Source organism: Muscardinus avellanarius (genome assembly GCF_963383645.1).
Source record: "Muscardinus avellanarius genome assembly, chromosome: X".
Classification (NCBI taxonomy): Eukaryota; Metazoa; Chordata; class Mammalia; order Rodentia; family Gliridae; genus Muscardinus; species Muscardinus avellanarius.
Window position 1 is genome coordinate 82,094,034 of NC_137792.1, and position 12,333 is coordinate 82,106,366.

The following is a 12,333-nucleotide window of genomic DNA, read 5'->3' on the forward strand; positions in this document are numbered from 1 at the left end:
AGCTGGGGCTGTCTGTGAACCCACCATCCTCCTGTCTCGAAGTACTGGGATTACAAGCAGTGTGCTACCAACGCTCAGTTCTCTCCAACACTTATTATTTATTTATTTATTTATTCATTTTTTGAGGTATGGGGATGGGACCAGGGGCATTCTACCTCTGAGTGACACCCCCAGCCCTATTTTTTATTCTTTATTTTGAAACAGGGTCTCACTGAGTTGCAAAGAGCTTCACTAAGTAGCTGAGGCTGGCATTGAACCTGCAATCCTCCTTCCTGTCTCAGCCTCCCAAATGCTGGGATTATAAGCATGACTTTACTCCGCCCTGCTCTCAAGCACTTATTTTCTGTCTCTCTTTACTACTGGAAGATTAAACCCTCAGGGCCTTGTTCTGTCTAAATGAATAATGGTCATTGTGACAGGTGAGAGATGATGCTTCATTGTGTGTGTTTTTTGTGTGTGTGTGTGGCACTGGGGATTAAGCCTAGAGACATTCTACTTCTTAGCTACACCCCCAGCCCTAGTGTAATTTTTATTTGGAAACAGGGACTCAGTAGGTTGCAGGAGAGTATAACAACTTGTGGAAACTGACCTTGAACCTGTGATCCTCCTGTGTTAGCCTCCCAAGTACTGGGATTACTAGCCTGTGTCACCACGCCTGGCTCTTTGTGGTTTTAATTTGCATTTCCATTGATTAGTTAGTGTTGAACACACTATGCTTGTTGAACATGTGTTTGTCAGCTTGGGAAAAATATCTGTTTAAATCTTTTGTTTTTGCCAGGAGTGCTGGTACATACTTGTAATCCCAGCATTTGGGAGGTTGAGATAGGAGGATCATGGTTCATGGATAGCTTCAGCTACTTAGTGAGGCGCTTTGCAACTCAATGAGACTCTTTCAAAATAAAGAATAAAAAATAAGGCTAGGGGTAAGCTGGGCGTAGTGGTGCACTCTTGTAATCCCAGACTTTGGGAGGCCGAGACAGGAGGATCGCACAAGTTCGAAGCCAGCCTCAGCTACTTAGTGAGGCTCTCAGCAACTTCCTGAGACCCTCTTTCCAAATAAAGTATAAAAATAGGTCTAGGAGTATAGCTCAGAGGTAGAAAACCCCCTGGGTTCCACCACCGAAAACAAAACACACACACACACACACACACACACACACACAAACAAAACAAAACAAACCCAAACAACAATAACAAAAAACTTTTGCTCTTTTTTGGTGGTGAGGGGCCTGGGGATTCTATCTAGGGAGCATTCTACCTCCAAGATACACTTCCAGCCTTTTTTATTTTGGGACAGAGTCTTGCTAAGTTGTTGAGGCTGGCATCTAACCTGCCATCTTCTTGTCCCAGCCTCCCAAGTACTGGGATTACAGAGATGTACTGCTGTACCTGTTCTGAAAACTTTAATGTAGGCATTTCTTTACTATTTGCAGTATTAAGAATTGAACTCAGGGGCATTCTACTTCCGAGCTACACCCCCAGCTCTATTTGTCTGTATTTTGAAACAGGGTCTCACTAAGTTGTGGAGGGCCTTGCTAAGTAGCTGAGGCTGGGGATTATTAAACCTAGAGGCATTCTACCTCTGAGCTGCACTCATGATCCTCCTGTCTCAGCCTCCCAAATACTGGGATTGCAAGGTACACTACCACGCCAGGCTGAAAGATTTTTTGTGTGTGACCTAACATGTAATCTATCTTGGAGAAATTTTTGTGTATGCTGAAGAATGTATATTTTCCTTCTGTTTGGTGGAGTGTTCTGTATATGTGTATTAGTTCTTGTTTTGTAGTGTTCAAATCCTCTTTTCTTATTAATCTTTTGTCTGGATGTTCTATTTATCATTGAAAATGGCTACTGAAATTTTCTATTATGCTTTGCTGTTACCCTCTTCAATTGGTTGGTTCATGTTCGCCTCATGTATTTATATACTCTGATGTAGTTGTTCGTATACATTTATAATTGTTATGCTTTCCTGGCAACTTGACTTTTTTATTATATAATTTCTTTGTCTCTTGTGACAGGTATTTTATTTCCTTTTTGGTGGTACTGGAAATGGAACCCAGTGGCCTTCTACCTCCAGGCTACATTCCCATACCTATTTTATATTTTCTTTGGAAACAGCGACACACTGAGTTGCTGAGAGCCTCACTAAGCTGCTGAGGCTGGCTTCGAATCTACAATCCTCCTGTCTCAGTCTCTCAAATACTGGGATTACATGCTTGTGTCCATGCCCAGCTCTTGTAACAGGTTTTGACTGAAAGTCTTTTCTCTAACTTATGTGTAGCTACTCATGCTCCCTCATGCATATTGTCTCTCTCTTTGTGGTGCTGGGGATTGAACCCTGGGGCATTCTACCTCCAAGCTATACTTCCAGCCCTATTTTGTATTCTTTATTTTGAAACAGGGTCTCACTGAGTTGTAAAGGACCTCACAAAGTAGCTGAGGCTGTCTGTGAACTGTGATCCTCCTGTCTCAGCTTTCCAAATGCTGGGATTATAAGCGTCCACCACCACACTTGTCCTTTTTTTTTTTTTTTTTAGTGGTATCAGGGATTGAACCCTGGGACATTCTACCTCCAAGCTACATTCCCAGCCCTATTTTTATTCTTTATTTTGAAACAGGGCTGCACTAAGTTGCTGAGGCTGGCTGGGCCTCACTAAATTACTGAGGCTAGCTTTGAACCTGTGGTTCTCCTGTCTCAAGTACTGGGATTACAAGCCTGTGCCACCCCTGGCCTTTTTTTTTTTTTTTTTTTTTTTTTTTTTGCAACAGGATCTTGCCAGGTTGCTGAGAGTCTATTTATTTACTGAGGCCGTCCTTGAACCTGTAATCCTGTAATCCTCCTGTCAGCCTCCCAAGTCTGGGATTTCAGGCCTGTGCCACCACAAGCCCAGCTGCTCATGATCTATTTTGGTTACCATTGCCTTGAATATATTTATCCATCCTTTGACTTTCAGCCTGTCTTTGTCATTAAATCTGAAGTAAGTTTTTGAAGATAATGTAGTTGGATCTTGTTTTAAAAATCAACTTAATAGCTGGGTATGGTGGCACACACACCCTTATAATCCCAGTACTTGGATGGCTGGGACGAGAAGGTTGCAGGTTTGAGGCCAGACTCAGCAATTTGGTGAGACCCTGTTTCAAAATAAAGCATAAAAACACTAGCTGGGGTGTAACTTGGAGGTAGAATACTCCTGGATTCAATCCTTCAATTTAGTTACTCTGTGTTTTTGGAATGGATTTAAATACATTTACATTTAAAATAATTATTGTTAGGGAAGGACTTACTATTGCTATTCTGTTTTATGTCTTGTAGCAATTTTGTCCCTCTTTTTCTCTTTTGGCAGTCTTCCTTCATATCTTGTTACTTTTTCTTGTAACTGATATGTTTTGGTTGCATTTTCATCATTTCCTTTTGTGTATCTTTAGGTAATTTCTTTGTGGACCATCCATAAAACATCATGTGTGTGTGTGTGTGTGTGTGTGTGTGTGTGTGTGTGTGTATTTTGTGGAACTAAGGATTTAACCCAGGGGCGTTCTACCTCTGAGTTACACCCCTATTCCTATTTTTTATTCTTTTTTTTGTGTGTGTGGGTTTGGGGATGGAACCCAGGGGCATTTGACCTCTGAGCTACACCCCCTGCCCTATTTTTTATTCTTTATTTTTTTGAAACAGGGTTTCACTAAGTTGCAGAGGGCCTCACTAAGTAGCTGAGGCTGTTTGTGAACCACGATCCTCCAGTCTGAGCCTCCCGAATGCTGGGATTACAAGCGTGTACCACCACGCCAGGCTCTATTTTTTATTCTTTATTTTGAAAAAAGGTCTCATTAAATTGCAGAGGGCCTCACTAAGTAGCTGAGGCTAGCCTCAAAGCTGCCATTCTCCTGTCTCAGCCTCCCAAGTAATCTGGGGTTAGAAGTGTGTTCCACCATATCTGGCTGTCTTTTAATTTTATACTAAATTTAAAAGTGACTTAATTACTCTAACAGTGTTATTCTGTATTTGTCTGTATATTTACCTTTACCAGTGAGCTTTGTGTTTTCTTTCTTTTTTTTTTTTTTGTGGTCCTGCAATTGGAATCTAGGCCTTTTACCTCCAGGCTATACCTCCAGCCCTATTTTATTTATTTGGAAAAATAGGATCTCAGTAAATTGCTGAGGCTGACTTTGGACCTGTGATCTTCCTGTCTTAGCCTCTCAAATACTGGGTTTAAAGGCTACACTACCTTGCTTCTCTGAGCTTTGTATTTTCAAATGCTTTCATGTTGCTGTTTAGTCCCTTTTCATATCAGCTTGAAGGATTCCTTTTCTGTTGATAAACTCCCTTAGATTTCTTTATTTTTTCAGTACTGGGGATGGAATCCCAGGGCATTCTACCTCCGAGCCACACCCCCAGCCCTATTTTTTATTCTTTAATTTGAAACCGGGTCTCATTGAGTTGCAAAGGGTCTCACTAAGTAGCCGAGTCTGTCCGCAAACCCAGATCCTCCTGTCTCAGCCTCCCAATGCTGGGATTACAAATGTGCATTACCATGCCTGCCTTTTTTTTTTTTAAATTTGGGTATGTCCATATCTTTCAACTTTGATTGATAGTTTTTTTTATTTGCCAAATATGGTATTAATGGTTGGCAATTTTTTTTCTCTCAGCACTTTTAATATATTATCCTACTCACTTCTACCTGCAAAGATATCTGTTGAGAAATCCACTGATAGTCTTAAGGATTTTCCTTCTTATGTGATGCCTTGTTTCTCAGGCTGCTATTAGTATTCTCTCCTTTGTCCCTGAATTTTGACAGCTTGATTATAATGTGTGTTGGTGTGAATTATCTTGACTTTATTATATTTGGCATCTTTTGGGCATTTTGGATTTGGATGTCTCTTTTCTTGGACATGGGAAGTTTTAGATCATAATTTTTTTAAGCTGACCACCTCTGCCATTCTTCTGAAATTCCCATAATGCATATATTGGTTCATTTAATGGTTTTCCAGAAGTCCCTGAAGCTGTCTTTACCTTATTCCCTTTTGTTCCTCTGACTAGGAAAGTTCAAATGGCCTGTCTTTGACTTTATGGATTCTTTTTTATGTGAAGAAGTCTACTTTTGAACTTCTAGTCAATTTTCCAGTTCAGTTATTGTATTCTTGAGTTTCTAAATTTCTCTTTTTTTTCTGGTATTTTCTGTCTCTGTTGAAATTGTCATTTTGTTCATGTATCATTTTTCTGAGTTTGTTAAACATCCTTATGATTATTTTGAATTTTTTGTTGGATAATTTATATGTCTCTGTTTCTTTTCTTTTCTTTTCTTTTCTTTTCTTTTCTTTTCTTTTCTTTTTTTTTGTGGTACTGGAGTTCCTGGAAGCCCTTCTACCTCCGGGATAGGGCTACATCCCCAGACCTATTTTATACTTTTTATTTGGAAAAAGGGTCTCTTAAGCCAGTGCGGCTGGCTTCGAACCTTTGCGATCCTCCTGTCTCAGCCTCCCAAGTCTGGGGATTACAAGCGTGCGCCCCCACACCTGGCCATGTCTCTATTTCTTTCTTTCTTTTTTTTTTTTTTTCTGGTACTGGGGATGGAACCCAGGGGCATTCTACCTCCAAGGAACACCTCCAGCCCTATTTTTTATTCTTTATTTTGAAACAGGGTCTCACTGAATTGCAAAGGGCCTCACTAAAGTAGTTGAGGCTGTCTGCAAATCATGATTCTCCTGTTTCAGCCTCCCAAGCATGTGCCACCACGCCCGGCTGTTTCTTTAGGATTGGTTACTTGAGATTTATTTTGGTCCTTTAGCCATGTTTTCCTGTTTCTTCATGTTCCTTGTAAATGTTCTTTGCCTCACTAAGTAGCTGAGTCTGTTCATGAACCCAGATCCTCCCAATGCTGGGATTACAAACGTGCATGAGTAATATTATTTATTTACAAGTAAAAGATTTGCTGGTTTCTTTTTTTGTGGTACTAGGGATTGAACTCAGAGGCATTCTACCTTCGAGCTATACCCCCAAACTGATTTTTTTTTCTTTTGAATCAGGGTTTCACTAGGTTGATGAGAGTCTCACCACTTGCTAAGACAGGCTGTGAACCTGCAATTCTCCTGTCTCAGTTTCCCAAGTACTGGAATTATAGACATGCACCACCATGCCTGGCTTGCTGGTTTCTTTTTGTTTTTAGGAGTTTATAACATTTTGCCCTCTGTGGTGACCATATGCTGTACCACTGGTCTTCTGAAGCAGTCACATGCCTACCATTTTTTCTGTGTTTTCAGTGGTCATCAGGCATCTTGAGTATGCTAGATCCTGTTAGCACTCTGCATTAGTTTAGTAATAAGCCAGTTCTTCAAGCTGTCCCCCCAAAAGATGGACTATTAGATGCTTTATTTACTCTTTTTTCTGAGGGAGAGGCTAATGAGCTGTATTGTCTAATGGGCCCTCTGGAGTGGCAACATAACACCCAACATTTTTTTGGTTCTCAGTTCCTAGGCATCTAAGAGTATGACAGATCCTGTGTTCCAGTACAGCAAGACATAAGTTTATCCCTTGAGCTGTCCCTTTCCTGGAAGACTCAGGACATTGGACATACAGTCCAGTCTTCTCTTTTCTTCCCCAGGGAAAATTCAGGTGCTGGGGAGTTATTGTACTATTACATGCACTGTGCTATGGGGAGGGACTTTGGTGAAAATATCCCCTGAATTTTCCTGCTAGCTTCATTGTGGCTGATTTTACAGTTATCTTGAGTGCCATACTCTCTCAATCAGTATCTGAATTCTCATAAAGGAATTGGTTGAATAGATGTTGAATTGATGTTTCAGTAGGAAGGAGGAAGGTTTGGGGTTTCTTAGTTTGTCATTTTGATAATGTTAGTCCCAGCAAGCCTTTTTTATGTTTTTGTTTTTGCCCTACTGGGGATTGAATTCAGGGGCATTCTACCTCTCAGCTACATCCCTAGTCCTATTTTATTAGTTAATTAAGTGTTGCTGGGGATTGAGCTCAGGTGTATTTTTACCTCTGAGCTATACCCTCAGCCCTATTTTATTTTTTATATCAAAACAAGGTCATACTATGTTATGGAGCGCCTCACTAAGTAGGACACTGGGTGTGTGCCACTATACCCGGCTTTATTTTTTATTTATTTTATTTATTAATTTTTAATCTTTTTTTTTCTCAGTACTGGGGATGGAACCCAGGGGCATTCTACCTCTGAGCTACACCCCCAGCCCTATTTTTTATTTTTTACTTTGAAACAAGGTCTGACTGAATTGCAAACAGCTTCACTAAGTAGCTGAGACTGTGCATGAACTACGATCCTCCTATCTCAGCCTCCCAAATGCTGGGATTATAAGTGTGCGCCACCACACCTGGCTTATTTTTTATTTTGAAACAGAGTCTTGATAGGTTGATGAGAGTCTCAGGACTTGCCAGGGCTATCCTTGAACCTGTGATTCTCCTGTTTTAGCCTTCCCTTGGATTACAGGCATGTGCCAAAATGCTGAAGAGGGAGAGGGAGGGAGAGAATGAGTGAGTGTGTGTGTGTGTATAACACTGGGAATTGAACCCAGAGCCTTCCCATGCTAGGCAAGTGATATACCATTGAGCTACATTACCAGCCTTTTTTTTTTTTTTTTTTTTTGCGCTGTGCTGGTGATGGGGCCCCAGGGGCATTCTACCCTCTGAACTACACCCCCAGCCCTATTTTTTATTTTTTATTCACTGAGTTGCTCAGGGCCTCACTAAGTACCTGAGGCTGTCTGGGAACCTTTTATCTTCTTGTCTCAGCCTCCTAAATGCTGGGATTATGTGTGCCACCATGCCCAGCTACCAGCCTTTTTTTTTTTTTTTTTTTTCTGTACTGGAGATGGAACCCAGGGGCATTCTACCTCCGAGCTATACCCCTGGCCCTATTTTTTATTCTTTATTTTGAAACAGTGTCTCACTGAGTTGCAAAGGGCCTCACTAGCTGAGTCTGGCTGCGAACCCGGAATCCTCTTTTCTCAACCTCCCAAGTAGAACACTTGATTCCAAAGGACATTAAGTAAACTGGCTAGTGACATCTTAAGTGAGGTTAGTCTTTTTCTTTGTTTTGAATTTTTGGTTGTGAAGAAGGCAACAAGACAGTTTGGTGTCTTGGTATATGCTTAGGCAATCTTAGTCTTCCTTGCTTTTACAGCAAAAAGGAATATATGTCTTGATATTATTTTTTTTCTTTTTTTTAATACTTTTTCCAGTGTTTTTTACAGGGCCAAGGATTGAACCCACAGCTTTGCACGTGCTAGGCAAGCGCTCTGCCACTGAGCTAAATCCCTAACCTTATGTCTTGATATTATTATGAATATAGTTTTGACCATGCCTATTTCCAGAGAGCCTCAGAGATCACTTTTTTTAAACACATGCTCAGAACTGCTACTTTATTGAATTAAAGAAAATCCTTTATATTTTTATTTGTCTAGGAGTCTTGTTTTTGGTGGTACTGGGCATGGAACCCAGGGGCTTCCTCCCTTCAGGCTATACTCCCAGACCTATTTTATATTTTATTGGGAAACAGGGTCTCACTAAGTTGATGAGAGCCTCACTAAGTAGGTGTGGAAGCTCCACTATCTTGATCCTCCTGTCTCAGCTGTCCAAGAACTGGGATTACTAGCATGCACCACCATGCCTGGTTTAGGAGTCTTTTTAAAATTAAAAGTAAGCTGGACATTGTGGTGCATGTCTGTCATACCCATACTTGGGAGGCTGAGAGAGGAAGGTTGTAGGTTCGAGGACAGCCTCAGCAAATAGTGAAAGTTTTATCAACCTAGGGAGATACTGTTTCAAAATAAAAATAAAATAGGGCTGGGGGTGTAGCTAAAGGTAGAATGTCTCTGGGTTCCATACTTAGTACCACACACACTCAAAAGATTAAAAATAACAAATGCGCCAGGCTTGGTGGTGCACACTTGTAATCCCAGTACTTGGTGAGGCCCTTTGCAACTTAGACTCTGTTTCAAAATAAAGAATAATGAAAAAAGTAAGATTGGGGTTGTAGTTTGGAGGTACAGTGCCCCTGGGTTCAATCCCCAGTTCTGCAAAAACAAAGCAAAAAACAAACCAATGAACAGTGATTTTTGACAAATACTTTTGTGTGTGTGTTGCTCTTTATGCATTTTTTGGACTGTAATGTGGTATTTATTTATATTCAGCACTGAGGATTGAAGCCAGACTTTGTGCATAAAAAACACATGCCTCAGCCAGGCGTGGTGGCGCACGCTTGTAATCCCAGCATTCCGGAGGCTGAGACCTGGAGGATCGTGGTTCGCAGACAGCCTCAGCTACTTAGTGAGGCCCTCTGCAACTCAGTGAGACCCGGTTTCAAAATAAAGAATAAAAAATAGGGCAGGGGGTGTAGCTCGGAGGTCAAATGCCTCTGGGTTCCACCCCCAGACCCGCAAACAAAACAAAACAAAACAAAACATGCCTCTATCACTGAGCTATACCTCTGTCCCCTATAATGTTACTAAAAGTTAACACATTTTGGCAAATTAGTTTAAAGACTTGCGTGTTTTGAATTATTTTCTATTATTTTTCATGTATTGCTTTTGTCCTAGTCTCTTCCCACTCCTCTCCTCTCACTTCCTTCCCTCTCTTCCTCCCATCTCCCTTGTCCATCCCTCTTCCCCCTTTCCTTTTTTTTTTTTTTTGTGGAACTGGAGATTGATTCCAGGGCATTCCATCTTCAAGCTATACCTCCAGTTCTATTTTTTATTCTTTATTTTGAAACAGGGTCTCACTAAGATGCGGAGGGCTTCACTAAGTAGTTGAGGCCAGCGGTGAATATGGCATCCTTCTGTCTCAACCTCTCAGGTACTGGGATTACAAGCCTGTACCACCACGTCAGGTACCCCCTTTCTTTTTCTCTCTCCCTCTCTTACCCTTCCCTCTACCCCTTCCTTCTTCTTTATTTGTTTTGTAGTACTGGAGATTGAATCCTGGGCTACTTTAACCCTGACCTACAATATCTCCCCTCCTTTTTTATTGTTTTGAAGCAAGGTCTCACTAAGTTGCCCAGGCTGGCCTCAAACTTGTGGTCCTTTTGCTTCAGCCTCTTAGTAGCTGGTATTATTGGATGCACTGCCATGTCTAGTTCTATGTATTTTTAACTCATAATATGCTCTATTAAGAATTCTTCTAGGGTTAGGATTGGAAATTGATACAGGTTTTTTCTGCTTTATTCTAGTTTGCATTTATGCCGGATTCTCAGTGAAAATAAAAATCATGATAGTTCAACTTATAGAGGTAAGATTTTAAAGTATCATAACTAATCAGTTTTAGCTTAACTAAAATTAATAACTATTCTGTTTTCCACTTATTTTTATGTATGAAAACTAAAAGCATAAGAGCTTATATCAAGTAAACCATTTATTTATTTATTGTTATTAAATTTATTTTTTAGTGGTACTGGGGATGGAACCCAGGGGCCTTCTACCTCGGGGCTACACTCCCAGACCTATTTTATATTTTATTTGGAAACAGGGTCTTGCTAAGTTGCTGAGAGCCTCACAAAGTAACTGAGGCTGGCTTTGAACCTGTGTTCTCCTGTCTCAGCCTCCCAAGCGCAGGGATTACAAGCGTGCGCCACCACACCTTGCTATTATTATTATTATTATTATTATTATTATTATTATTATTATTTTTGTGGTACTGTGTATGGAAACTAGGGGCATTCTACCTTTGAGCTATGCTGCCAGCCCTGTAATTCTTTATTTTGAAACAGGGTCTCACTGAGTTGCAAAGGGCCTCACTAAGTAGCTGAGGCTGGCTGCGAACTATGATCCTCCTGTCTCAGCCTTCCAAATGCTGGGATTACAAGTGTGCGCAACCACACCCGGCTCATGTAAACCATTTATATGAACATATTACAATCTGAAGTAAAATGATAGTTCTAGTGATCTTGTATAGTGGTGTTATTTGACTTGTATTTAGTCATACACTTTTATAATTAGGACTGTGCATATTTAGTTAAATTTTAGCAGTTAGCTGTACTAATCATAAATGTGAGAGAAAGCTATCATAGAAAGAAAAACTGTTTTGATCTTGTTCATCCTAGAAAATTTCCAGAGAGTTCAATGTTTTTACTAAAGCTGATTATGTTCAGGTGGTATCTGGGGATCTTATTAAAGGCAGTTGTCATGGAAAATATTAAAACCGAAGGAGTTGTTTACTGTGTAGCACAGAAATATGATTTATTAAGTAAAATGTTTGGTGATTAAACAGGATGTGTATTTTAGTTTTAAAGGATTTTTACTATTTAACATTGATTAATTTAAAAATAGACACATGGATTTGGCAAAGGAAAGGCAAGAATAAAAGCATTGTGCCTATTAAGTTTAAAGCATTTTCATATGTAGCTTTTGTTGAGAGTAAACCCATAATGTTTAACAGGAAAAATCATAACCAATATTCTAAAACTCAAATGATAAAATTTACTTATTTTTTTGTGGTACTGGGGATTGAACTCAGGGGCTTTCTACCTTCAAGCTGGATACCCCCAGCCCAATTTTATTTTTTTATTCTGAAACAAGGTCTTGCTAAGTTGCTAAGGCTAGTCTTGAAACTGTGATCCTCCTATTTCAGCCTCCCAAGTACTGGGAGTACAAGTGTATGCCACCATGCCCAGCTTACTTTTTTTTTGTGAAACCACTGAGCTACACCCCCAGCCCTATTTTATTTTTTGTTTAGAAACAGGGTCTTGCTATGTTGTTGAGCTTGTCTTCTAAACTGTGATTCTTCTGTCTCAGCCTCTCACGTACTAGGATTACAGGCATGTGCTACCACACCCAGTTAGGATATACTTCTATTTATTTTATTTTTAATGCTTTTATTAGTGCATTGCAATTTTACATTATAGTGAGGTTTCCATGTGATGCAAACATACATGCCCACAGCTCTTGGTGTATTTCCTTCTGCTTCCTACCTGTTACCCCCTCTTCTCTCTCTGTATATGTTAGTGAAATTGGTAGTAATGCCTTGGTATATTGCCACAGTATTATTTGAACTGTTTTCTTTCTCAATTCTCCTTTTCCCTTCGCCTCTCTCTCTCCAATCCCCTTCCGCTATTCTACTGATCTCTTTCCACACTTGCCTAAAGTCCTTCATGTTTCCTATTTTCTTTTTAGCTTCCACATATGAGGAAATATGTATAACTCTCAACTTTCTGAGACTGGTTGATCTCAGCATAATCCCTAATTTTATTCATTTTCCTGCAGATGACATAATTTTGTTTTTTATGGCTGAGTAGAACTCCATTGTGTTTATATACCATATTTTCTTTATTTATTCATCTGTTGACGGATGCCTGAGTTGGTGGAGGATAT

At 40.1% G+C, this 12,333-nt stretch overlaps 1 protein-coding gene across 1 annotated transcript in view; it reads left to right on the forward strand.

Moving 5' to 3' along the window:
* THOC2 (THO complex subunit 2) overlaps positions 1 to 12,333 on the forward strand; it is a gene marked incomplete at both ends in the record, with an annotated part of 127,295 nt that overhangs the window by 12,418 nt on the left and 102,544 nt on the right. The window contains 1 exon segment of the mRNA XM_080718494.1: positions 10,197 to 10,255. Coding sequence (XP_080574620.1) covers positions 10,197 to 10,255 — 59 coding nt within the window.